Below are 26074 nucleotides of genomic sequence, written 5' to 3' on the forward strand. Positions count from 1 at the left end.
TCCTCCTTCTCCTCTCTCTCTGACGTCTCCTCCTCCTCTCTGATGTCTCCTCCTCCTCTCTCTCCTCCTCTCTCTCTGACGTCTCCTCCTCCTCCTCCTCTCTCTCTGACGTCTCCTCCTCCTCCTCCTCTCTCTTCTCCTCCTCCTCCTTCTCCTCTCTGACGTCTCCTCCTCCTCTCTGACGTCTCCTCCTCCTCCTCCTCCTCCTCCTCTCTGATGTCTCCTCCTCTCCTTCTCCTCCCTTCTGATGTCTCCTCCTCTCTGATGTCTCCTCCTCTCTGATGTCTCCTCCTCTCTGATGTCTCTTCCTCTCTGATGTCTCCTCCTCTCTGATGTCTCCTCCTCTCCTCCTCCTCCTCTCTGATGTCTCCTCTCCTCCTCCTCCTCCTCCTCTCTGATGTCTCCTCTCCTCCTCCTCCTCCTCCTCTCTGTCTCCTCCTCTGTCTCCTCCTCCTCCTCCTCCTCCTCCTCTCTGATGTCTCCTCTCTCTCTGATGTCTCCTCCTCCTACTCTCTGATGTCTCCTCTCTCTCTGATGTCTCCTCCTCCTCCTCCTCTCTCTTCTCCTCCTCCTCTCCTCCTCCTCTCTCTTCTCCTCCTCTCCTCCTCCTCCTCTCTGATGTCTCCTCTCCTCCTCCTCCTCCTCCTCTCTGATGTCTCCTCTCCTCCTCCTCCTCCTCCTCTCTGTCTCCTCCTCTGTCTCCTCCTCCTCCTCCTCCTCCTCCTCTCTGATGTCTCCTCTCTCTCTGATGTCTCCTCCTCCTCCTCTCTGATGTCTCCTCTCTCTCTGTTGTCTCCTCCTCCTCCTCCTCCTCTCTGTCTCCTCTCTCTCTGATGTCTCCTCCTCCTCCTCCTCTCTCTCTGACGTCTCCTCCTCCTCCTCTCTTCTCCTCCTCCTCCTCCTGTCTTCTCCTCCTCCTCCTCCTCCTCTCTGACGTCTCTTCCTCCTCCTCCTCCTCTCTGATGTCTCCTCCTCTCTGATGTCTCCTCCTCTCTGATGTCTCTTCCTCTCTGATGTCTCCTCCTCTCCTCCTCCTCCTCTCTGATGTCTCCTCTCTCTCTCTGACGTCTCCTCCTCCTCTCTCTTCTCCTCCTCCTCCTCCTCCTCTCTCTCTGATGTCTCCTCCTCCTCCTCCTCTCTGTCTCCTCCTCCTCTCTCTTCTCCTCCTCCTCTCTGATGTCTCCTCCTCCTCTCTCTCTGATGTCTCCTCCTCCTCTCTCTTCTCCTCCTCCTCCTCTCTCTCTGATGTCTCCTCCTCCTACTCCTCTCTGATGTCTCCTCTCTCTCTGATGTCTCCTCCTCCTCCTCCTCCTCCTCTCTCTCTGATGTCTCCTCCTCCTCCTCCTCTCTGATGTCTCCTCCTCCTCCTCCTCTCTGATGTCTCCTCCTCCTCTCTCTTCTCCTCCTCCTCTCTCTCTGATGTCGCCTCCTCCTCCTCCTCTCTGATGTCTCCTTCTTCTCTCTCCTCCTCCTCCTCCTCCTCCTCCTCTCTGATGTCTCCTCCTCCTCCTCTCTCTCCTCCTCCTCCTCTCTGACGTCTCCTCCTCCTCCTCCTCCTCCTCTCTGACGTCTCCTCCTCCTTCTCCTCTCTCTCCTCCTCCTCCTCCTCCTCTTCTCCTCCTCCTCCTCCTCCTCCTCCTCCTCCTCCTCCTCCTCCTCCTCCTCTCTCTTCTCCTCCTCCTCCTCCTCTCTTCTCCTCCTCCTCCTCCTCTCTCTCCTCCTCCTCCTCTCTCTCCTCCTCCTCTCTGACGTCTCCTCCTCCTCCTCCTCCTCTGTGTGGGTCAGGTCTGGTATGCTGGAGCAGGGAGTGGACAGGATCGTGGCTCAGGTCGTTGATCCGAAGGTCCATCACACCTTTCGGCCGCAGGTGGAGCGAATCGTCCGGAGGTTTCTGTCTCCAAACAGCCACGTGGAGGAGGATGAACCTCCTCTTCCTCCTGTAGCTCCGCCTCCTCCTGTGGAAAACCAGGAGCCGGAGCCGGTGAACCCAGAGGAGGGAAAAGATGCCGGTGAGCGTCTCAGTTTCTGTCTTACCTTCCAGCACAAATATCCCAACATTCTTACATCAGGACACATATTTTAGTTTTTGTTCTGTGGTTTTCCTGTCACACTTTTGTAAAAGAGATTGTGAGTTTTAAATTCCCTGGTTAAATAAAGGAACGGGTGAAAAAGCCGTAGATTTGAGACGGTTCTCACTGATTGTTGTTGTGTTCTCCAGCTGCGAGTTCCAGCGCTGATGATCCGATCCAGAGCAGTGTCACCTCCCCGATCCATGATCCCACAGAGGAGGAGATGATGGACATCAGCCTCCCGGAGGAAGAGGAGGAGGAGCAGGAGGAGCACAGCGCAGAGATAAAGGACGAACCGCAGGAGGAGCCTGGGAAAGACGGAGGACAGGAGGCAGAAGAGGAGAAGGAGGCAGAGATGGAGGAGGTGAAGGAGGAGGCAGACGCTGGGAAAGAGAGCAGCAGTAAATCCTCCGGGAAGATGAGAGAGGAGAACCGGGAACCGGACTCGCAGAAACCCTGCGTTGTCAAACAGAAGACCAGAGAGCGCCTGAGAGAGGGTTCGGAAAACCGCGTCATATTTTTGTCGCACATTTTATTTTTCAGGATGCATGAAGTTGAAAAGAACAGCATTTATTTGCAATAGAATCTTTTGTGTCATTATAAATATCAATTTGATGCGTATGGAAGCCCGTTTTCGCCACTAAATAAAACAATAAAAAAATTAATTGCGACTTTTTACCTCAGAATTCAGACTTTTTTTTCTCACAATTGCGAGTTATAAAGTCACAATTCTGAGATATAAACTCGCAATTGCGTGATATAAAGTCAGGATTCTGAGATTTAAACTCATCATGTGTCGGGTCGTGGAAAATCAATGACTTTATAACTCGCAATTGCGACTTTTTATCTCCGAATTCTGACTTTATATCACGCAATTGCGACTTTTTATCTCCGAATTCTGACTTTATATCACGCAATTGCGACTTTTTATCTCCGAATTCTGACTTTATATCACGCAATTGCGACTTTATCTCAGAATTCTGACTTTATATCACGCAATTGCGACTTTATATCTCAGAATTCTGACTTTATATCACGCAATTGCGACTTTATATCTCAGAATTCTGACTTTATATCACGCAATTGCGACTTTATCTCAGAATTCTGACTTTATATCACGCAATTGCGAGTTATAAAGACAGAATTCAGAGATAAGTCGCAATTGCGAGTTATAAGATATAAATTTGCAATTGCGAGTTATAAAGACAGAATTCAGAGATATAAACTCATCATGTGTCGGGTCACGGCAGATCAATGACTTTATAACTCGCAATTGCGACTTTTTATCTCAGAATTCTGACTTTATATCACGCAATTGCGACTTTTTATCTCCGAATTCTGACTTTATATCACGCAATTGCGACTTTTTATCTCCGAATTCTGACTTTATATCACGCAATTGCGACTTTATCTCAGAATTCTGACTTTATATCACGCAATTGCGACTTTATATCTCAGAATTCTGACTTTATATCACGCAATTGCGACTTTATATCTCAGAATTCTGACTTTATATCACGCAATTGCGACTTTATCTCAGAATTCTGACTTTATATCACGCAATTGCGACTTTATATCTCAGAATTCTGACTTTATATCACGCAATTGCGACTTTATATCTCAGAATTCTGACTTTATATCACGCAATTGCGACTTTATCTCAGAATTCTGACTTTATATCACGCAATTGCGAGTTATAAAGACAGAATTCAGAGATAAGTCGCAATTGCGAGTTATAAGATATAAATTTGCAATTGCGAGTTATAAAGACAGAATTCAGAGATATAAACTCATCATGTGTCGGGTCACGGCAGATCAATGACTTTATAACTCGCAATTGCGACTTTTTATCTCAGAATTCTGACTTTATAACTCGCAATTGCGACTTTTTATCTCAGAATTCTGACTTTATAACTCGCAATTGCGACTTTTTATCTCCGAATTCTGACTTTATATCACGCAATTGCGACTTTTTATCTCAGAATTCTGACTTTATATCACGCAATTGCGACTTTTTATCTCAGAATTCTGACTTTATATCACGCAATTGCGAGTTATAAAGACAGAATTCAGAGATAAGTCGCAATTGCGAGTTATAAAGTCAGAATTCTGAGATATAAATTTGCAATTGCGAGTTATAAAGACAGAATTCAGAGATATAAACTCATCATGTGTCGGGTCACGGCAGATCAATGACTTTATAACTCGCAATTGCGACTTTTTATCTCAGAATTCTGACTTTATATCACGCAATTGCGAGTTTATATCTCAGAATTCTGACTTTATAACTCACAATTGTCAGAAAAAGTCAGAATTTTGAGATAAAAAGTCGCAATTACTGTTTTAATTTTTTTATTTAGTGGTGGAAACGGGCTTCCATAGATGCGTCCTTGATGAATAAAAGTGTTAATTATTACTAGGTATGCAACACTACATTTAGTCCACGGTTCAATACACACCTCGGTTTTTAATCACGGTTTTCGGTTGGGTTCTGATGGCTTGTCACATCAGTTTTTTGTTATTCTATTCTTAGGCGACAGGAACAGCAAGAGGTGAAAGAGAAAAAAGACTATTTTTTTATTGCAATACTCTTTCTTTATTTTACTTAAAAGAATTGAAAAACCTTACTTAAACTTAAAACTTTACTTAAAAAAAACCCATGTACACATTCCTAGAGTATTGTATAATATAAAATAAATATATATATAAAGATTTAGAGCTGTACAGCAGCATTTAAGTATGAAATTGAATGAATAAATGTAAAAATAAAACACTACACAGACTTCACTATAAAATATACACTGATTCTTAGCTACTGTTTTTCAGTCAAGAGCAGTGAGAGATTTTCTCTTTGTCTTTTGTTGTTGTATTAACATTAAAGGGATATTTCTGTCATTGAGAAATTAATACAGGTTTGGAACAATATTAGAGCGAGTAAATAATGACATCATTTTACAGGAGAACTGTCCCTTTAAGGACGGCGTGTTCACTATAGGCTGCGCTGCTGTCAATTAAAGACCTGCACGCATCTAATATACACACACACACGATTTTACTTTCACTTCAGACATAACCGACTGTGTTTGTTAACCTTGTGTGTATTTGACCGTATTAGCGCAGTAAGACGTCTACTTAGTCCACGTGTTTGACAGGCGTTTAGTGCGCGCGTTGGAAAAGCGCATGTTAAAGTCGCTATAATCTAAAGTCGTATAATATAAATTTTTGCTGTATTTAAAAATGAGTTCTGAGTTTGAGCGCAGATGCCACTTATTTGGTGAGCAGAAAAGTGAGCAAATTTTTTTAATGATTCCAAACTTTTGACGTGTGTGTGTGTGTGTTTAGAGTACTCATTGGAGGACTCTGATCTGGAGGGTCTCAGTGACATCACCGTGAGTTCTGTCCACACCAGCGATCTGTCCTCGTTTGAGGGCGACAGTGATGAGGACGAGCCGCCATCTGAGTCCACAGAGGAGGGAGAAATCAGCTCTGAGGGTGAGAAGCACATCACATGATCAGCCACTACGTCTGTCTATCACTGCAGCGCTCACGTGTGTGTGTGTGTGTGTGTGTGTGTGTGTATGGACTGGTAATCCCTACGTTATGGGGACGAAATGTCCCCACAAAGATGGCAATATCCGAAATCCTCATCCTTGTGGGGACATTTTTAGGTCCCCATGAGGAAAACATCTTATAAATCAGACTAAGTGATGTTTTTAGAAAATGTAAAAATGCAGAATGTCTCCTGTGATGGGTAGGTTTAGGGGCAGTGTGTGTGTGTGTGTGTGTGTGTGTGTGTGTGTGTGTGTGATGGGTAGGTTTAGGGGCAGGGTGTGTGTGTGTGTGTGTGTGATGGGTAGGTTTAGGGGCAGGGTGTGTGTGTGTGTGTGTGTGTGATGGGTAGGTTTAGGGGCAGGGGCAGTGTGTGTGTGTGTGATGGGTAGGTTTAGGGGCAGGGGCAGTGTGTGTGTGTATGTGTGTGTGTGTGTGTGTGTGTGTGATGGGTAGGTTTACGGGCAGTGTGTGTGTGATGGGTAGGTTTAGGGGCAGTGTGTGTGTGTGTGTGTGTGTGTGTGTGTGTGTGTGTGTGTGTGTGTGTGTGTGTGTGTGTGTGTGTGTGTGTGTGTGTGTGTGTGTTATGGGTAGGTTTAGGGGCAGGGTCAGTGTAGGGGGATAGAATATACAGTTTATACAGTATAAAAACCATTACGCCTATGGAAAGTCCCCATAAAACATGAAAACCCAACGTGTGTGTGTGTGTGTGTGTGTAGATGACGGAGGACTGAAGACGGGTGACGACTCTGAGGGCAGCAGGGAGAAGAAGCCTCGTGGTGTGAGACAGGGATACATACACAAACCCTTCCTGTACTCGCGCTACTACAGCGACTCCGATGACGAGGTGACGGTGGAGCAGCGCCGGCGCTCTGTGGTAAGAACATTATTATGTGGCGTTCACACTGGACGCGTTTGAGGCAAATAATTCGCGCTAATCGCACAAAGGTGGACGCTTGAACATTTTGAGTTTACTCGCGCGAATCGCGCGTGACATTCACTGCAAAACAGACGCTTCATTCTCCTCATGGGCGGAGCTTCTGCCAGCGGCTCGACTCGTTGAGAAATGTCTGACATGGGCTGTGTTTACACGTCTGTTTTTGTTAAAATCTACTGTTAATGTGTGACAAAACGTAGTTTTAAGACTTTTTCAGTCGATGATGTAGTTGTTTAAAGCTCAAATCAGTGGTTTATTTATATAAAGAGTGCCTATTTGAACATTTTATCTGCCGTTTTCGGAGTTGTGAGCTCCAGTGGATCAGCGGCGCTCATTAACCCGGTGAGATCAGCCTTTCCTCAGCCAGTCCTTCTGATGTCTCTGTGGTGTGTCTCGAGCTATAATTCGTCTTGTAACGGCCGATCTTTGCTCTCATGGATCTGTAATTTGTGAAAAATCGTTTAGGCTGAGGGCAAAGTGAAGTTTCATTACTTTTTTTATTTTTAGGCTATTTAACTTTACGTTACCGTTGTAGCCGACTAGCACTGACTTTGAATGTTTGGCTGAATTGTTTGCTTTATTTCATGTGTAGCTTATTATACCTTTTACTTATACTTTTGTATTATTGATCAAACATAAACTTGCGTTTAACAAAAAGAGACTGGGTTGTGTTTCATGTCATTTAATGTTATCACAGTGATAATCATATTGTCTGAACCAGATATTAATATACAGATTTTCTCCTCATTGTTGTCACTACTAGAGCAAGCTCCTGATTGGTTAATGCGGCGCGAATATCCGGCAAAGTTCAGATTTTTCAACTTGAGCGATTCACGCGTTCAAAACGCTCAGTTCGCATCAATCGCCATTTCACGTCTCTGCATTGACTTAACATGTAAATCCTTCGTGCGAATCGCGTCTGGTGTGAACGCACAATTATAGTTCACTAAAACCAGAAAAAACATTGGTACTTGAAATAAAAGAACAAGAGAACTTGTTTTATTTCTACTAGTGTGCCACGCAAGATTTTAACTTCATGGATTAAAACAACTAAAACTAAAACCAAAATGAAAATGAATAGGAACTATATAAACATATTTTTTTTTTTAATTCTTAAATTAAAATGAAACTATACAAACTGATGATATTAAAATAGCACTGATACGGCATATATCAATGGCCTTCTAGTACCCCAAGCAAGTGATGAAACGGCCACTGAATGAATGTATAGACTCAGGGTGTAATGGTACTAGGCTTATATTTTTTTGTTTACACGTATTGTTTAATGTTTTGAACTGAAAGAAAAGCCTAAGAGACGACGTAAGCTTGTTCTGTACTGATCGTAAGTTTGTTCAGAAATGGTGACGACAATTTTCTCATTTTAGACAACTAAATGAGTCTTTCTCATTTTCTCAAAATAATGTCATTTAAATAAACGGATATATTCGATTATTAGTTTATGAGCCCAAATATTCAAATTAAACAAAAATCTGCACACTGTTGATACTGCTCCCAAAGATTTATTAAAACATGCAACGTTTCAAACCAAATAATTTGGAGAAATGCCCATCCTTGTAAGTTGTACTTTATCCTTCAACAAGCCTTCAAATGTTCATTCATGTTTATTAACTGGCATTAAAGAGGACGAGATGATGCTGAGGTGTCTATACAGTGATCTGTCACGCCACATTAAAGAGTGTCAAAACGGCATTTATTGTTTGAATTCCGTGATAAAATGGACAGAATTTAAGAGCTGACACTCTTTTTTTCTTGTAGAAATTAACAAAATGCTGAACTTGTGGTGGTTAAAAGTTTTTAATGGGCTACAACTCGTATTCGACGATACACGTGTACCGAACCGAAATTTTCGGTATGAATACGTGTACGGTTACACCCCTAGTGTAGACGATTGTAAAGCCGCCCCTTTGTACATTTTTGGATTCATTCTGGTGTGCATTTTCTAAATGTTTTGTGGTTGTATGGATTAAATGTATATGGGTGAAATGTGTACTGAAACATTTTTTACACGCATGTTTAACTGATGTATTTTAAAATATTTCACAATCTTAAGTCAAAACCATAGTTTTTTTCCATAACTTATCTTATTTATACTGGTGGAAATAAAACATCCAGAATACACTTTTAAGTGTGTATTTTATAGCACTTTTTTCTGTTTGCGTCTGTAGATTTCAATCACACTATCTTTAAAGAGTTTGATCTCCACTTCAGTAACACTTACACACACCAAAACTTAGAGTTTTATTCATATCTATATTCTGATGATTTTTTGTGAGGGATTTGTTCATATATCATTCACACTGATTTATATAACATTTTATTTCTAAGAACATGGTGAAAATCTTTTTTTTTTTCCTGCTGTTGACGGTATTTTCCACTTTATGGAGTGATAAAAAGAGATCCCAAATCCACTCTCTAAAAACCTTTAACTCTAATATATCAACACAATTAAACAAGAATTTTGAATCTGGATTTATCCAATGTTCAGATAATGACTCATTTGCATATTTAAACATGGCATATCAGAAAACATGTAATACAAAAATATTTGCACTTGTAATCAGTTAACTGGGGAAATATGATGATATCTGTGTTTTGTTTTTTTTATCCTATTCACCTGCGGTGTCTTGCCTTAAAAGTTTTATATAGTTTTTTTGGTATGTTTTTAATTGTATGGCTTTTGTTATTCACTTTGTTCTCGTCATGAATATTGTGTTAAAAAAAAATGTAGGTAAACTAATGACACTGCATTGTGATAACACTATTTACTATAATAATGTATAATATCAAAGTTAATTCGTTAACCATTAGTGAGACGTAAAAATACAATTCATTGATAAACAAAAACGACTAAAATGAGCCATTAGTCTTTTTTTTTTTTGCGTGATAATTATCAGACTAGTGGAAATAAAACATCCAGAATACACTTTTAAGTGTGTATTTTATAGCACTTTATCTGTTTGCGTCTGCAGATTTCACTTACACTACATATCTTTAAAGAGTTCGATCTCCACTTCAGTAACACTTACACACACCAAAACTTAGAGTTTTATTCATATCTATTTTCTGAAGATTTCTTGTGAGCAGTTTGTTCATATATCATTCACACTGATTTATATAACATTTTATTCCTAAAAACATGGTGAAAATGTGTTTTTTCGGTCTGTAGACAGTATTTTCTCATTTATGGAGCGATTAAAAGAGAAACCCAAATCCCTTCTGGATAAACTCTTAACATGTCAACAATCAATCAAGAATTTTGAATGTGGCTTCATCCAATGTTCAGATAATGCCTCATTTGCATATTTAAACATAGCATATCAGAAAACATGCAATACAAAAATGTTTACACTTCTAATTGTAATCAGTTAACTGGGGAAATATGATGATATCTGTTAGATATTTTATCCTATTCATCTGCGGTGTCTTGCCTTAAAAGTTTTATATAGGTAATTCTATGGCTTTTGTTATTCATTTGTTCTCAACATGGATATAGCGTTATAAAACAAAATGAATTTAGGTAAACTGATGTTGCTTCATTTTGATAACACTATTTACCATAATAATGTATAATATCAAATTAATTTACTAACCAATTAGTAAGATGTAACAATACATTTCATTGATAAACAAAAATGACTAAAATCTGTCTTTTTTTTCTTTTCTTTGATAGTTGGGCATTTGAGCATGAGTAATATTAGTCTGTAATACTTTACTTGAATAATTTTAATTTATTCAAAAATACACTTAAGTGTATATTTTATAGCACTTCATCTGTTTGTGTCTGTCGATTTCAATCACACTACATATTTTTAAAGTTTGTTCACCACTTCAGTAAGGCTTACACACCAAAACTTAGTTTTATTTATTTCTATATTCTGAAGGTTTTTTGTGAGGGGTTTGTTCAGATTTCATTCACACTGATGTTATTCCTAAAAACATGGTGAAAGTTTATATTTTAGTTTTGTAGTTTTAGTTGTCATTTTGGTCTTTTGATTTAAATGATCTTTACATTTTGTAAATTTCATCTTCATGTTCATTCATTTTACCCAGTTTTACTCTGAATAAAGTTGCATATAATTTTAGTCAATGAAATTAATAGTTTAGTGCAGAAATTAAATTCATATATCAACATTGAACAAAAACAAGCTAAAACCTGACCATCTGAAATGACATAATACACGGTCATAAAACAATATTGTGAATTCTTCTAAAATCTCTGCTTTTTATCACTTGTGCATTTGTCATTTTGTGCAGAAGTATGTTATTTCAGGTTTATGCTTCCTGAATAATCTCACACACATAAGATTATTATATTACCTCATAGGACTGTTACTTAATTAACAATGTTCGTTCACTGCCAGCTTTCCTTTCTAATTAATTAACAATTGTTCAGTTTTTCAGCTTTAGCTCACACAGCTCAGCTTTATTGACTATGATTGGCTTATTTGAAACAATAATTTTGTCTTTTTAGATTTTTCTTGCTCAATAAACATTATTAGTGCTTTAATATCTTGTAATTTTTTTATGTTTTAGTAAAAAAAATGAAGCCGTTTTAATCATCATTATGCACAATTTTCAAATGGTCTTCGTTGTCTTTGGCAAAAACTCTTAAGTTTATTTCACTTCGCAGGCCAAAGAAAAAGAGGAGCGTCTGCTGAAGCGGCAGCAGAACCGTGAGCGTATGGAGGAGAAACGCCGGCTGAGAGCAGCACAGAATGAGGAACAGGGTACCTGCTCTCGTGTGTGTGTGTTTGTGTTTGCGTTAAAGATGGAGTCTCTGACCTGATTTTCCCCTGCAGATCGGAAGAGACAGGCGGATCAGAGACCTCGAGCCAAAGAGGCGCGAAAGGAGAAGAAGGTCCTGGAGAAGAAAGTGGCTCTGAGCAGACAGAGAAAGAGAGACTCCAGGTCAGTGGGGATTAAAGAAGAATACAAAACTTTATATTTTCCTATTATTTTCTAACTTAAGAGTAAAGTTAAGAATATTCTGTAGTCCCAAAAACATTTCTTAAGAATGTTATTTCAACATCTTTAATTCAAAATCTTTTCTTTAAAATCATCATGAATAAAAGCTCTTAAAGTTATGATACCCTCCAATTCCTCTTAATTCCCTAAAGATGAGATGTTTAATTCATTTATTGGATTGTTTAAAATATAAAACATTAAAAAGGAACACTAGCTACATATAATACACATTGCGATTACTAGAGATGTGCACAGATGATTGATAACGTAAACAATCTGTCTTTCTGCTGAAATCAAAATGATTTAACAACTCGACAAACATGAATCAAAAAGGGACCTTGTTTTTGATTTTATAATCACATATGCTAGTATAGCTTTGTTAATGTTTTGAGCTAGATATTTATTTTTTATATTTTCTGTTTTCGTTTTAATATTAAAGATTTAGTAATTCTGTTCTGTTTTTGTCATTTTCATTAGTTTCTGTTTTATTTAATGTCAGTAACACTTCAGGTTTAATTTTGTTTAACCCTAGTTAACTTTATTAGTCAGTTAAAGCAATCACAATATTATTGTAGACAATATATATATTGCACAAGCATCACGTTTCTGGTGCTGAAGAAAGTATTGCACGACATGAATATATTTCAAGATATATATTTCAAGATTATATATATATATATCTTGAAATATATATCTTGAAATATATTCATGTAGTGCAACACTTTCTTCAGCACCCCAGAAACGTGATGCTATCTTTACGAATCCGTGTTAATCACAAGCACGTACACTTTTGTCAGTGTTTACATGCCTGTTAATTGCGACTAAAATCCGCATGTGCGACATTTTACTACAATTATGAGCTTAAAGGATTAGTTCACTTTTAAATAGACTTTTGCTGATAATTTCCTCACCCCCATGTCATCGAAGATGTCCATGTCTTTCTTCCTGCAGTTGAAAAGAAATGAAGGTTTTTGATGAAAACATTCCAGGATTTTTCTCCATATAATGGACTTCAATGGGCCCCAAATGGTTCAAGGTCCAAATGACAGTTTCACCAGACGATGAATAAGGGTCTGATCTAGCCAAACGATCAGCTTCTGCGAGAAACCGAGCAGTATTTATGCTATTATTTTACCTTTTTCCGGCACACGTGATCATCTCTGAGCTCAGCCATAACTTCCGCTAAGTGAGGTCAAAATACGATCATGGTCATAGATTTATTGATCGTAGATGCCTCATTCTACTGATCCGTGCTAGCGCTAATGAGGCATCTAATTATACAATTATGACCAGGCTCGTATTTTGACCTCACTTAGCGGAAGTTATGGCGGAGCTCAGAGATGATCACGTTCGTCTGATAAGAGGTAAAAAAATAGCATAAATACTGCTGGGTTTCTCTCAGAAGCTGATGGTTTGTCTAGATCAGACCCTTATTCATCATCTGGTGTCGTTTAAAGCTGCTCTGAAACTGACATTTGGACCTTGACCTGTTTGGAGCCCATTGAAGTCCATTATATGGAGAACAATCCTGGACTGTTTTCATCTTAATTTCTTTTCGACTGCAGAAAAAAAGACATGGACATCTTGGATGACATGGGGGTGAGTAAATTATCAGCAAAAGTTTATTTAAAAGTGAACTAATCCTTTAATCGCATCAATTTGGTTGAAGTCTTGTGTTTGCATGCGGAAAAGTTTAATCGCAATATTGCCTGAATCTCATTATAAGCGCATTATGAAGGTAGTTCTTGACTCTTTCTTTTAGAAAAGAGGATGACGGGAAGAAGAGTGACACTGAGGGAGATTCACTCAACAAAGATGTAAGTTTCTCTCATTCTCCAGCATTTTCTGTCTGTCTGTCTGTAGTGAACAGCGCTGTCTGTCTGCAGGTGAAGGCGGTGAGTCTGAAGTCAGTACGACGGCTCTCAGATCTGGAAGAGCAGCGCAAGAAGAAGGCAGATGGAGAGGAGAAACTCCCTGACAAAAAACGCGTTCACTCCTTCATCCTGGACCTGGAGCTGGGAACGGAGGAACGCCAGAGGACGGCCGGGAAAGCAGTTCGGAAAGACTCACACTCCAAAGAAAAGGATCGCAAGGATAAAGAGAAGGGCGCTGAGGAACGACTCAAGCACAAACTCCGGAAGACTGGAGACGCCACAGCCGACGAAAAAGACGGAGGGGCTGCGAAAGGAGCAGCTGATGAGAAGAAGGGGTCGAAGGTCAAGCCGGACAGGAAGAGTTCTGTGTCTTCCCGAGAAATCAAGACGGAAGCTGCGGATGAAGGGAACCCGAAGAAAGCAAAGACGCCCGTGAACGAGAAGGAGAAACCGAAGGCGAGCGGCAAGAGCCTCCGACGTCTGGACTCCACCGGCTCTTCAGAGGAGCGGTCAGAGGTCGAGACGGGTTCAGAGGTCAGCCGGAAGAAAGACAAACCCCCTAAAGAAATTCTGAAGAGGTCAAAGAGTCATCCAGAGGCTAAACCGGGAGAGAAGCTCAAGGTGAGGTCGGACAGGAAGGATTCATCCGCAGACAAGACTCATCCGCAGAAATCCATCTCGGAAACCGAGAGCGACGTCCGAAAGTTGGAGGCAGGGCCGAAGGTCAAATCCCTCTCTGAGAAACACAGGTCTAAATCCCAGAGTCCAGCAGGCAAATCGGATAAAAAACCAGAAGCCAAGTCTAAAGCAGGAACTGCAGAACAGAAGAAAGAGGAAAGGAAAACTTCGGAGGAGAAAGCAAAGGTTGCGAAGAAAACGACTGAGAAGAAGTTGCCGAAAGATCCGGAGAGGAAGTCGGGAGGGAGTCAGGAGAGTTCTGGAGAACCTGCGGTGGAACCCGCATCCGCACCTCAACCGGACGACCCTTACGGCGCCCTGAGCGACGTCACTCCCGAATCCGAGGATGAGGACGCGCTGATCAAAGAGCCCCGCCCACTTTCAGCAGAAGCCGACGCCCTCTTGAGCCTGATGGACGTCTGCACCTCCGCCTCGGAGTTGGCGGCCCAGCGGGAAACGGAGGCCGACATGAAGATGAAGGAAGCGGCGCTTACGCTGCTCTCCATGGATCCCGATATTGCGCGGTCCTCGGATCTCGTCTCCGATGCTCAGGTTGCCACGAAGACGACTACAGGAACAGGAAGTGCAGGTAGTGTATCGTCTACTATAATACAGTCCCTCCAGAAAAAACGTTTTATGCGATCGCATGATTTAAAGCATAATCAGCCAAAGTCCGCATATTTATTCGGGGGCCGCATTTTTTCAAATACACCGCACTTTCGCAGCGTAAATTGCCTATTTCCGCGTGCAAAATATGCGGGGCTAGCATGATTTCACAATCCCCGCATTTTCGTTGCAAAAAAGTCATATATATTAGCAGAAAGTTATATTCTTTATATTTAAGAATATTTATATTCTTATTCTACTTAACCTGTTAGTGATGTCTTGATTTCATGTATGTTTAAATAAACCTGTCATGAAAATGACAGACACTGTGTATAAATGATTATATTTCAACAACGAATTGGATAAAAAACTATTTTATAATTGATTTAGAAGTTATTGCAAAAACGGCCTCATGTGAAGTTGACATGTTTGTGTACAGTGTGTTATTTGAGTGTTGATTATTATACCTAAAAATAAATAGCAACTGAATTTATGCTAATAGTTTGGGCTCTGTTGTTAACCTTTAATATTAAAGCTACACTGTGCAACTTTTTTAGTTTATTCTTAGCTAAAAACACTTAGTTCTTTCAAAAATATATGTGCTCATTAATGTATATTTACTTCTTTCAAGTAATAAAGTATTCTGGTAAGTTTATAATATGCCATTGTAAACACATACGGGTGAGGGTTCGAATGCGGGTCGCCATGTTGATCCTCCATCTTGAAAGTACATTAGCCAAAGAGGGACATTCCCGTAAATTCAAGCTTCGCCTTTGGCGTTTTAACACTCGATGGCTCCGTGTCCAATGTGGACAAGGTCGAACTGGAAGCCATGTTAATCTTGGACTAAATCGGCCACCGTAGGAGTTAAAACGAAATCGGAATTGAGAGGAACAGAAAGTAATATTCACTGGATGGTCATATACAAGTTCACCACTAGATGGGGGAAAATATCACACAGTGTAGCTTTAAATAAACCTGTCATGAAAATGACAGACACTGTGTATAAATGATTATATTTCAACAACGAATTGGATAAACTATTTTATAATTAGATTTAGAAGTTATTGCAAAAACGGCCTCATGTGAAGTTGACATGTTTTGTGTACGGTGTGTTATTTGAGTGTTGATTATTATACCTAAAAATAAATAGCAACTGAATTTAGGCTAATACTTTGGGCTCTGTTGTTAACCTTTAATATTAATGTGCAAGTAAGGGCTCCCTATATAGTTTACAGCAATATCTTCAATAAACATTTAGTTATAATTTAATTCATTTAAGGACAGACAAACCACTTTTTAATAAAAATAAATAAAAAGCAATTTTGTAAAATTGCTGTACCGAACTCATACCGAACCGTGACTTCAAAACCGAGGTACGTACTGAACCGTCAGTTTTGTGTACCGTTACACCCCTAATTTCTTTGGTTATATATTTTTATATAAATAAGTGTATAACTCATGCCATGTGTGCTCTAGCACCCTGCAGACAGTTTTGGCTGTTTTCACTAGATGGCAGCAAATACCAGCGCGATTGCAAATGTGATCTTGTTTATTGAACTGCTTTATAAAATTAAGTTAATATTGTGAGTTACAATTTAGTATGTGTTCACACATGCCACATTTTGTTTTATTACAGTTAACTCTTGTCCTTTTAGTGTGGCTCATTTGCACAAGTTTGAACGCTTCCATCTGAACTGAACAAGCGGACACAGACCCGCATTTTCAGTGGGTCTTGATCTGCTTTCAAATTAACTCTGGTGCGGTTTGACTAAAATATATGAGCACAACACAGACCAAGGATATCTAAACGAACCAAATACAGGATGTGACATCACAATAAGGACAAGAATGCTCAAGCATACTTCGTTCTTCTCGTCTTTTTTGATCCTGACCGAGAGAACAGAACTACAAGTGTGAACACACCCTTAGACACAATATGATCTTTTTCGCCAAAGAAAATCATTCCAAACCAAGCAGATTTATTTTATTGTGTCTTATAGAATTTGACATAAAAGATAATGCATACATCTTATAAGGTTAGAAAAAATTGCCCTAATCTTCAAATTATCGTTATCGACACCATCACAGAAAATATCTGGCTTTCATTTTTGTCAATATCGCACACTCTAACACACACATCATCATATGCATTTGAGTAATAAAACCTCATAACTTATTTAATCTACCAGCATCATCTGCCGCCACAGTGGAGCCCATGGAGACGAACACTCTCGGGTTGCAGGAGGTGACATCAGAGGTAAGCTCATGACATCATATCCTCTACCGTCTCAGATTGTTTGGCTTATATGAAGTAAGCAAGTTAACTGCACAGAACCGACCACTGCAAGGTGCATGCAGCTTTAACGCTTATTGGCATGGAGCAATCGTGATGCTTCACTTCAATTATACACTCACCTAAAGGATTATTAGGAACACCATTGTTGGGGCAACAGTTTAGGACCCAGGACCAATAGTGAAAAATGAAGACCAAGAGTCAGGAGTTAGATTAATTAAAGGGTTAGTTCACCCAAAACTGTAAATTGTGTCATTAATGACTGAGCCTCATGTGGTTGGACACCCGTCAGACCTCCGTTCATCTTCAGACACAAATGAAGATATTTTAGTGTAAATCTGATGCTCTGAAAGGCCTCCATTGGCTCAACTTTACACTCTCAAGACCCTTAAAAGACACTAAAGACGTCGTTACAAAGTCCATCTCACTACAGTGGTTGTAATGAAGGATTAAGTTGCTAGTTTAAAGCTATGATCACTGTGGGGCATCTGTTAGAATGCACGAGTCTTTGTTCTCCATTTGTATTCTTTTATTCCAGCTTGCTTCTTTCAAGTTACAGGTGGATAGAAATGTGGTTCTACATAAGGAAATAATAATAAATAATAGATTTTCTTAGTACAGTCACAACAAAGATTATTCAGTAACAAAATACAGCAAATAGTTATTAGATTATCTTAATAGAAATGTTCAATAGGCAATAATATGCTCTTAAGGAAAAACTAGATACAAACAATCTGACTGAGCATCAAACTGTACCACACATCCTCACTTAAACAGTAAATAGTCCTCCTTCTAGAGTAAACAACAAATACTAAACAATACACAACACAAATGTTAATATTAACTGTATGCATCGCAAACCGACGGTAAACAGAAAATGCTGCGTCATTCAGTCATCAAATGGCGAACAGTAAATGTCCTGAATGCACGATAAAGTTGCTACTCCTCACGATACATAAACATGGAATGTATAAATATAATGATACTTACAGTCTTCTACACGCACAAATCCACCAAAGCAAAATTTAACTGTATGAACAACGAGCTGGTTTCTTTCTGCCTGCCGCTCCACTACAAACTAAAAACAACTTCCGTCTGAGAACGTGAATAAATCAGTCAGTTGTACAATAATACAGTCTGTTAGCGCCCTCTGCTGGACAGTCTTGCACTTTGCTTTCCAACAGTGGTTCTAAAATAACTTTATGAATCGGCGACAATAGTTTTTGTGCGCAAAAAAACCCCTAAATAACGACTTATATAGTGATGACGATTTCAAAACAATGCATCATGAAGCTTCGAAGCGTTATGAATCAGTGAGTCGAATCATGATTCGGATCGCGTGTCAAACCGCCAAACTGCTGAAATTTGGCGATTCAAACCGCTGAATCGACTCACTGATTCATAACGCTTCGAAGCTTCATGATGCTTTGTTTTGAAATCATCATCACTGTATAAGTCGTTATTTAGGGGTTTTTTTGCGCACAAAAACTATTGTCGCCGATTCATAAAGTTATTGTAGAGCCGCTGTAGTGAGATGGACTTTGTAACTTTAGTCTTTAGTGTCTTTTAAGGGTCTTGAGAGTGTAAAGTTGAGCCAATGGAGGCCTTTCAGAGCATCAGATTTACACTAAAATATCTTCATTTGTGTCTGAAGATGAACGGAGGTCTGACGGGTGTCCAACCACATGAGGCTCAGTCGTTAATGACAGAATTTTCATTTTTGGGTGAACTAACCCTTTAAAGAAAAATTTACTGAAGAAGAGTTTGCAGTTTCATCAGCAGAAGCCAGCTCACAAGGAGTTTGTAGGCCGCACTCCCTCTAACAGTCTCCCCGTCTCCGCCTAACGTACATACAATTTCTGAACAGTTATACTGTTTTCAACATCTAGCCACGTCATTACTGCCGTGTTGAATTATTCTGATTGGCAGAGAAAAAATGCACCGTCACTGTAAATTTCCACACAAGGATAGATAGCAGAGCATATCACTAAAATGGGTAGACTAGTTGTCGCCCCATGACTAGATTTAGATCACAATGACCCAGGAGGTCCTAGGAAGGCGTCTTCAGTTCTGGGGTCGTGTGCAGAAAACGTCCATCTTCAATATTAGGCCTGCACAGATCATGTAACTCACACACAAAAGCACTAGGGTATATTGCACTCTAGTTAGTGTCAGTGGATCCTGACATTTATCAAAAGAACACCCAATACCTAAACACAGATACAGCAATCGCTCTCCTTCACCAGAGAGACACATACATCCCGGCTGGAGGTCAGAACAGGCAGCTGAGAAGACCAGATTTAAAACTCCAAAATCATCATCCTTAAACTAAATATATAAAAGTATAAAATCACACAGAATAACAATCATCTTTAAAGGGTTAGTTCACCCAAAAATGTAAATTGTGTCATTAATGACTGACCCTCATGTCGTTGGACACCCGTAAGACCTCCGTTCATCTTCAGACACAAATGAAGATATTTTAGTGTAAATCTGATGCTCTGAAAGGCCTCCATTGGCTCAATGCACTTTACACTCTCAATACCCTTAAAAGGTACTAAAGACGTCGTTACAAGTGATTCTAAAATAACTTTATGAATCGGCGAGAATAGTTTTTGTGCACAAAAAAACCCTAAATAATGACTTAAATAGTGATGACGATTTCAAAACACAGCCTCATGAAGCTTCGAAGCGTTATGAATCAATGAGTCGATTCAGCGGTTTGAATCGCCAAATTTCAGCAGTTTGGTGGTTTGACACGCGATCCGAATCATGATTCGGCTCACTGATTCATAACGCTTCGAAGCTTCATGATGCCTTGTTTTGAAATCGTCATCACTATGTAAGTCGTTATTTAGGTTTTTTTTGCGCACAAAAACTATTCTCGCCGATTCATAAAGTTATTTTAGAACCACTGTAGTGAGATGGGCTTTGTAACGACGTCTTTAGTACCTTTTAAGGGTCTTGAGAGTGAACCGTGCCATTGTGCCAATGGAGGCCTTTCAGAGCATCAGATTTCAACTAAAATATCTTCATTTCTGTTCCGAAGATGAACGGAGGTCTTACGGGTGTCCAACGACATGAGGGTAAGTAATTAATGACAGAATTTTCATTTTTGGGTGAACTAACACTTTAAACTAAATATATGAAAGCAGAGAAAGAGATACATAGATTGATTATCCTTGATTATTCAGGTTATGGAAATAATAAAAAGAAACTTTGAGAAGGATAGGTGTATAAAAGAAGAGACACAGGTATCTGACCTGCCCCTTCAGTCCCCCGTTTTAGACCAATGGGCGATCCCATACCGCACGCCTGGTCTACCAGTGAGGTCACTACTGAAGGTGGAGTGGTCACTCGTGCTCCCCTGGCGGGTCACATTTGTCTCCTCACCTCATATAGTAATAGTATTCATACAATTCTTTAGGGTTTCAGTAAAAGGAAATATAAAATGAAATAAAATAAAATGAAAGACAAATCCATATTTAATCTCTGGAAGCTGGGCTAAATGAGCAATCACTGTTACTGCATTCCCATCGAGTTAGAGGCGTGCGATGCCTCAAATCCGAACACATGACTGAAATCTGCAAGGTTAAAGGGTTAGTTCACCCAAAAATGAAAATTCTGTCATTAATTACTCACCCTCATGTCGTTCGACACCCGTAAGACCTAGTAGACGTAGTTTTTGTGCGAAAAAAAAAATCAAAATAACACCTTTATCCAACTTGTTCTTGTCTTCCGCGTGTGCCTCCACGACGTATGCGCGAGAATGACGTAGCGCCTGGGTTCGGGAATCCATGAAATGCACATTAATGCCCCATTTTGAGAACTACGCCGAGACCTAAAGCACGATCAATGTAGAATCCAATAGCTTAGACACGCGCGTCTTCCTCTGCTCGTAAACAAATCGCTTCTGGGTCATGTGTCCGAACGCCGGATCTGCGTCATATTCTCACGCATGCGTCGTGGAGGCACACACGGAAGACAAGAACAAGTTGGATAAAGGTGTTATTTAGATTTTTTTTTTGCGCACAAAAACTATTGTCGTCGCATCGTAAAATTTTTGTAGAGCCACTGTGGTGAGATGGACTTTGTAACGACGTTTTAAGTGCCTTTTATGGGTCTTGTGTAAATGTACTGAATTCCAATGGAGGCCTATCTGAAGCCTTTCTCAGCATCAGCTTTACACTAAAATATCTTCATTTGTGTCTGAAGATGAACGGAGGTCTTACGGGTGTCGAATGACATGAGGGTGAGTAATTAATGACAGAATTTTCATTTTTGGGTGAACTAACCCTTTAAGGATGACCAGAATGGTCTCAGCTGGCCCTTGAATGCCAATCTTATCATAGCTCTTTTCTTCATGGTGTTTCCTGGCTCTCAATTTATGTGGTATTTGGTGAGCGGTATAGAGGGGCCAATATTAGGGCAGGGGCTGCTGTGTCCAGTCTTGACCTTGGCCCCTACGAAACACAGCTTCCCCTCCCAACAGTGATCTTGCTGGCCTCACAGACATCTGCCTCACCTCTCATACACACCTCACATAAAAACCTTAACCCTAACCCCACCTAACCCTAACCCTAGCCCCATCGCGGTGACCCCCATTGGCTGAGGTTGCCCTCCGCTGGCCAAAAGAGGATCTTACCCGTCATCGGGAAATCACCTCATGCTCATTGGTCATCGCTTAAGATCTTTGACCCTCAACAGGATCCGATATTTTTCTGGAGCCTTTTGGAAAGTGCATTCAAGAATCACCAGAGCCATCCGGTCTGCTTTCAAATTAGTAAAAACATGGAGACAGGTTAATCATAGTTCCTGATCACACAGTTTTCCTGATACGAGTCTTCTCGTGAGACATCACATATGTCTAAGACAGACCCTCAGTCACCACTCAGAGACCAAATACAAACTTTAGAAAATATAAAGGAAGAAACAAAATCATACCTAGAGAGGATCATTAAATTCATTATAATAATATAGAAAGATAATTATTGATTAAGTCTTTGATTATAAATTTAAATAAGATATATACAATTATATTGAAAAGGCAGTGGATTTTAGAACCCACCCTTTAAGTTTCTCCTGAGGCCAATGTTGGGGTATCAATGGTCTACCAATTTAGGCTGCTTCCTAATTTCCGATGCAAAAATAGGGATTGTAATTACTTCTTTTTTTTAACACCGATCTTTTTCAGGTACAAAACTCAATAGTGGTCTGAAATAAAAATAAAAAGTAAATAAATAAAAATAAACAACAGGGTTGTTTGCCAGGGAATGATCCTGAGTAAAAGGGAAAGTATGACCCAAATTGGCATGGACCAGTATATGTGCTTAATTTTTCACTACTGGTCCTGGGTCCTAAACTGTTACCCCAACACCATACTAATACTTTGTTTGACCCCCTTTCGCCTTTAGAACTGCCTTAATTCTACGTGGCATTGATTCAACAAGGTGCTGAAAGCATTCTTTAGAAATGTTGGCCCATATTGATAGGAGAGCATCTTGCAGTTGATGGAGATTTGTGGGATGCACATCCAGTACACAAAGCGTCGCTCCATAAAGACATGGATAAGCGAGTTTGGTGTGGAGGAACTTGACTGGCCTGCACAGAGTCCTGACCTCAACCCGATTGAACAGCTTTGGGATGAATTAGAGCGGAGACTGAGAGCCAGACCTTCTCGTCCAACATCACAAATGCACTTCTAGAAGAATCCCCATAAACACACTCCTAAACCTTGAGAAAAGCCTTCCCAGAAGAGCTGAAGGTGTTAGAGCTGCAAAGGGTGGGCGACTCCATATTAAACCCTACGGATTGAGAATGGGATGGCATTAAAGCTCATGTGCATGTAAAGGCAGACGTTACAACACTTTTGGCTATATATATATATATATATATATATATATATATATATATATATATATATATATATATATATATATATATATATATATATATATATATATATATATATATATATAATATATTATTATTATTATTATTATTTTTTTTTTTTTTTCATGAAATAATTTTTCTTGTAGAAGCAGCAGTATTTCAAATGCATCCACTATGCTGGCAACAAATAATTGTTTTTTCTTATTGCTGGTGTGTCTGTGTAGCTCCTATAATGTGTTGGTGCTTTTCTTTCAGGTTGGTGATGTGCAGACACATGAAAGAGACAAAGAGAGAGTCTCACAAATGCTTACAGCAGACGCAGCCAAGCCAACGCAGACCCTCACTACAGCTGCAGCCGAGCCGACCCAGACCCTCACTGCAGACGCAGCTGAGCCCATGTCAAAGGTTACTGTAGACACAGCTGAGCCAATGTCAAAGGTCACTGCAGACGCAGCTGAGCCCATGTCAAAGGTCACTGCAGACGCAGCCGAACCCATGTCAAAGGTCACTGCAGACGCAGCCGAGCCCATGTCAAAGGTCACTGCAGACGCAGCTGAACCCATGTCAAAGGTCACTGCAGACGCAGCCGAGCCCATGTCAAAGGTCACTGCAGACGCAGCCGAGCCCATGTCAAAGGTCACTGCAGACGCAGCCGAGCCCACATCAACGGTCACTGCAGACGCAGCCGAGCCCATGTCAAAGGTCACTGCAGACGCAGCCGAACCGACCCAGACCGTCACTGCAGACGCAGCCGAGCCCATGTCAAAGGTCACTGCAGACGCAGCCGAGCCCATGTCAAAGGTCACTGCAGACGCAGCCGAACCGACCCAGACCGTCACTGCAGACGCAGCCGAGCCCATGTCAAAGGTCACTGCAGACGCAGCCGAGCCCACATCAACGGTCACTGCAGACGCAGCCGAGCCCATGTCAAAGGTCACTGCAGACGCAGCCGAACCGACCCAGACCGCCACTGCAGACGCAGCCGAGCCCATGTCAAAGGTCACTGCAGACGCAGCCGAGCCCATGTCAAAGGTCACTGCAGACGCAGCCGAATCTACGTCAAAGGTCACTGCAGACACAGCCGAGCCCATGTCAAAGGTCCCTTCAGACGCAGCCGAGCCCATGTCAAAGGTCCCTGCAGACGCAGCCGAGCCCATGTCAAAGGTCACTGCAGACGCAGCCGAGCCGACCCAGACCGTCACTGCAGACGCAGCCGAGCCCATGTCAAAGGTCACTGCAGACGCAGCCGAGCCCATGTCAAAGGTCACTGCAGACGCAGCCAAGCCAACCCAGACTCTCACTGCAGACGCAGCCGAACCCATGTCAAAGGTCACTGCAGACGCAGCCGAGCCCATGTCAAAGATCACTGCAGACGCAGCTGAGCCCATGTCAAAGGTCACTGCAGACGCAGCTGAGCCCATGTCAAAGGTCACTGCAGACGCAGCCGAACCCATGTCAAAGGTCACTGCAGACGCAGCCAAGCCAACCCAGACCCTCACTGCAGACGCAGCCGAGCCCATGTCAAAGATCACTGCAGACGCAGCTGAGCCCATGTCAAAGGTCACTGCAGCCGAGCCCATGTCAAAGGTCACAGCAGACGCAGCCGAGCCCATGTCAAAGGTCACTACAGACGCAGCTGAGCCTACACAGACCCTCACTGCAGACGCAGCCGAGCCCATGTCAAAGGTCACTGCAGACGCAGCTGAGCTGACCCAGACCATCACTGCAGACGCAGCCGAGCCCATGTCAAAGGTCACTGCAGACGCAGCCGAGCCCATGTCAAAGGTCACTGCAGACGCAGCCAAGCCAACCCAGACCCTCACTGCAGACGCAGCCGAGCCCATGTCAAAGGTCACAGCAGACGCAGCCGAGCCCATGCAGACCATCATTACAGACACTCCTGAGACCGTACAAACCCTCAGTGCAGACACGGATGAGTCCCCTGCACAGGCCCTCACTGAAGACGCAGCTGAATCAGCAACAACAGTCACTGAAGACGCAGCTGAATCAGCAACAACAGTCACTGAAGACGCAGCTGAATCAGCAACAACAGTCACTGAAGACGCAGCTGAATCAGCAACAACAGTCACTGAAGACGCAGCTGAATCAGCAACAACAGTCACTGAAGACGCAGCTGAATCAGCAACAACAGTCACTGCAGACGCAGCTGAATCAGCAACAACAGTCACTGAAGACGCAGCTGAATCAGCAACAACAGTCACTGAAGACGCAGCTGAATCAGCAACAACAGTCACTGAAGACGCAGCTGAATCAGCAACAACAGTCACTGAAGACGCAGCTGAATCAGCAACAACAGTCACTGAAGACGCAGCTGAATCAGCAACAACAGTCACTGAAGACGCAGCTGAATCAGCAACAACAGTCACTGCAGACGCAGCTGAATCAGCAACAACAGTCACTGCAGACGCAGCTGAATCAGCAACAACAGTCACTGAAGACGCAGCTGAATCAGCAACAACAGTCACTGCAGACGCAGCTGAATCAGCAACAACAGTCACTGCAGACGCAGCTGAATCAGCAACAACAGTCACTGCAGACGCAGCTGAGCCTGTACAGGCCCTCACTGCAGACACACAGGAGACGGATGCAGAAGAGCCTGTGCAGAGCCTCATGGAAAACACTCCAGAACTTGCGTCAACATTCTCTGCAGACCCAGCTGAGCAGGAACAGAAGTCTTCAGACGCCTCTGAGACGGTAACGAATCAGAATCGCTTCATCAGCACATATTATACAGAAATCATGCGCATGTCATTAATGACTTTGTGTGATCAGGTGGAGCCGATAGAGAGCGGCACGCGGAGAAGACGATCATCGGCTCAGAGGGCAGGTGTGTGTGTGTGTGTTAATGTAAAATAACTTCGTATTAAAAGCATTCCTGAATGAATAAACTGTAGAATCTGAAATTAAACTTTGTTTCTCTGCCTGCAGCAAATCAAACCAGAACTGGTAATGAAAAAGAGCAAACGTCTAATAAAGAGGTGAGGTTTGTTTGCTCTCTGTCTGTCTCTGTCTGTTCTTCTATTAAAGTGTGTGATGTGTCTGACAGTGTGAGGAGGAGGAGGAGGAGGAGGATGATGATGATGATGATGATGATGAAGAGGAGGAGAGTTCTGGAGCGAGCAGGACTCCACGCAGAGGAAGATCCTCCAAAGCATCTGAAACACGT

General features: G+C 41.5%; 1 protein-coding gene across 1 annotated transcript in view; it reads left to right on the top strand.

Moving 5' to 3' along the window:
- Nucleotides 1-26074, top strand: part of bod1l1 (biorientation of chromosomes in cell division 1-like 1) — a 47565-nt gene that overhangs the window by 2976 nt on the left and 18515 nt on the right. Inside the window, exons 3-15 of the mRNA XM_079839019.1 lie at nucleotides 1786-2009; nucleotides 2219-2566; nucleotides 5412-5561; nucleotides 6338-6495; nucleotides 11207-11303; nucleotides 11376-11484; nucleotides 13304-13358; nucleotides 13428-14682; nucleotides 16892-16959; nucleotides 23143-25602; nucleotides 25681-25735; nucleotides 25837-25886; nucleotides 25955-26072. Coding sequence (XP_079695145.1) covers nucleotides 1786-2009; nucleotides 2219-2566; nucleotides 5412-5561; nucleotides 6338-6495; nucleotides 11207-11303; nucleotides 11376-11484; nucleotides 13304-13358; nucleotides 13428-14682; nucleotides 16892-16959; nucleotides 23143-25602; nucleotides 25681-25735; nucleotides 25837-25886; nucleotides 25955-26072 — 5147 coding nt within the window. The remainder of the gene's footprint in view (nucleotides 1-1785; nucleotides 2010-2218; nucleotides 2567-5411; nucleotides 5562-6337; nucleotides 6496-11206; nucleotides 11304-11375; nucleotides 11485-13303; nucleotides 13359-13427; nucleotides 14683-16891; nucleotides 16960-23142; nucleotides 25603-25680; nucleotides 25736-25836; nucleotides 25887-25954; nucleotides 26073-26074) is intronic.

The sequence above is a fragment of the Gobio gobio genome, assembly GCF_949357685.1.
Source record: "Gobio gobio genome assembly, chromosome: 16".
Classification (NCBI taxonomy): Eukaryota; Metazoa; Chordata; class Actinopteri; order Cypriniformes; family Gobionidae; genus Gobio; species Gobio gobio.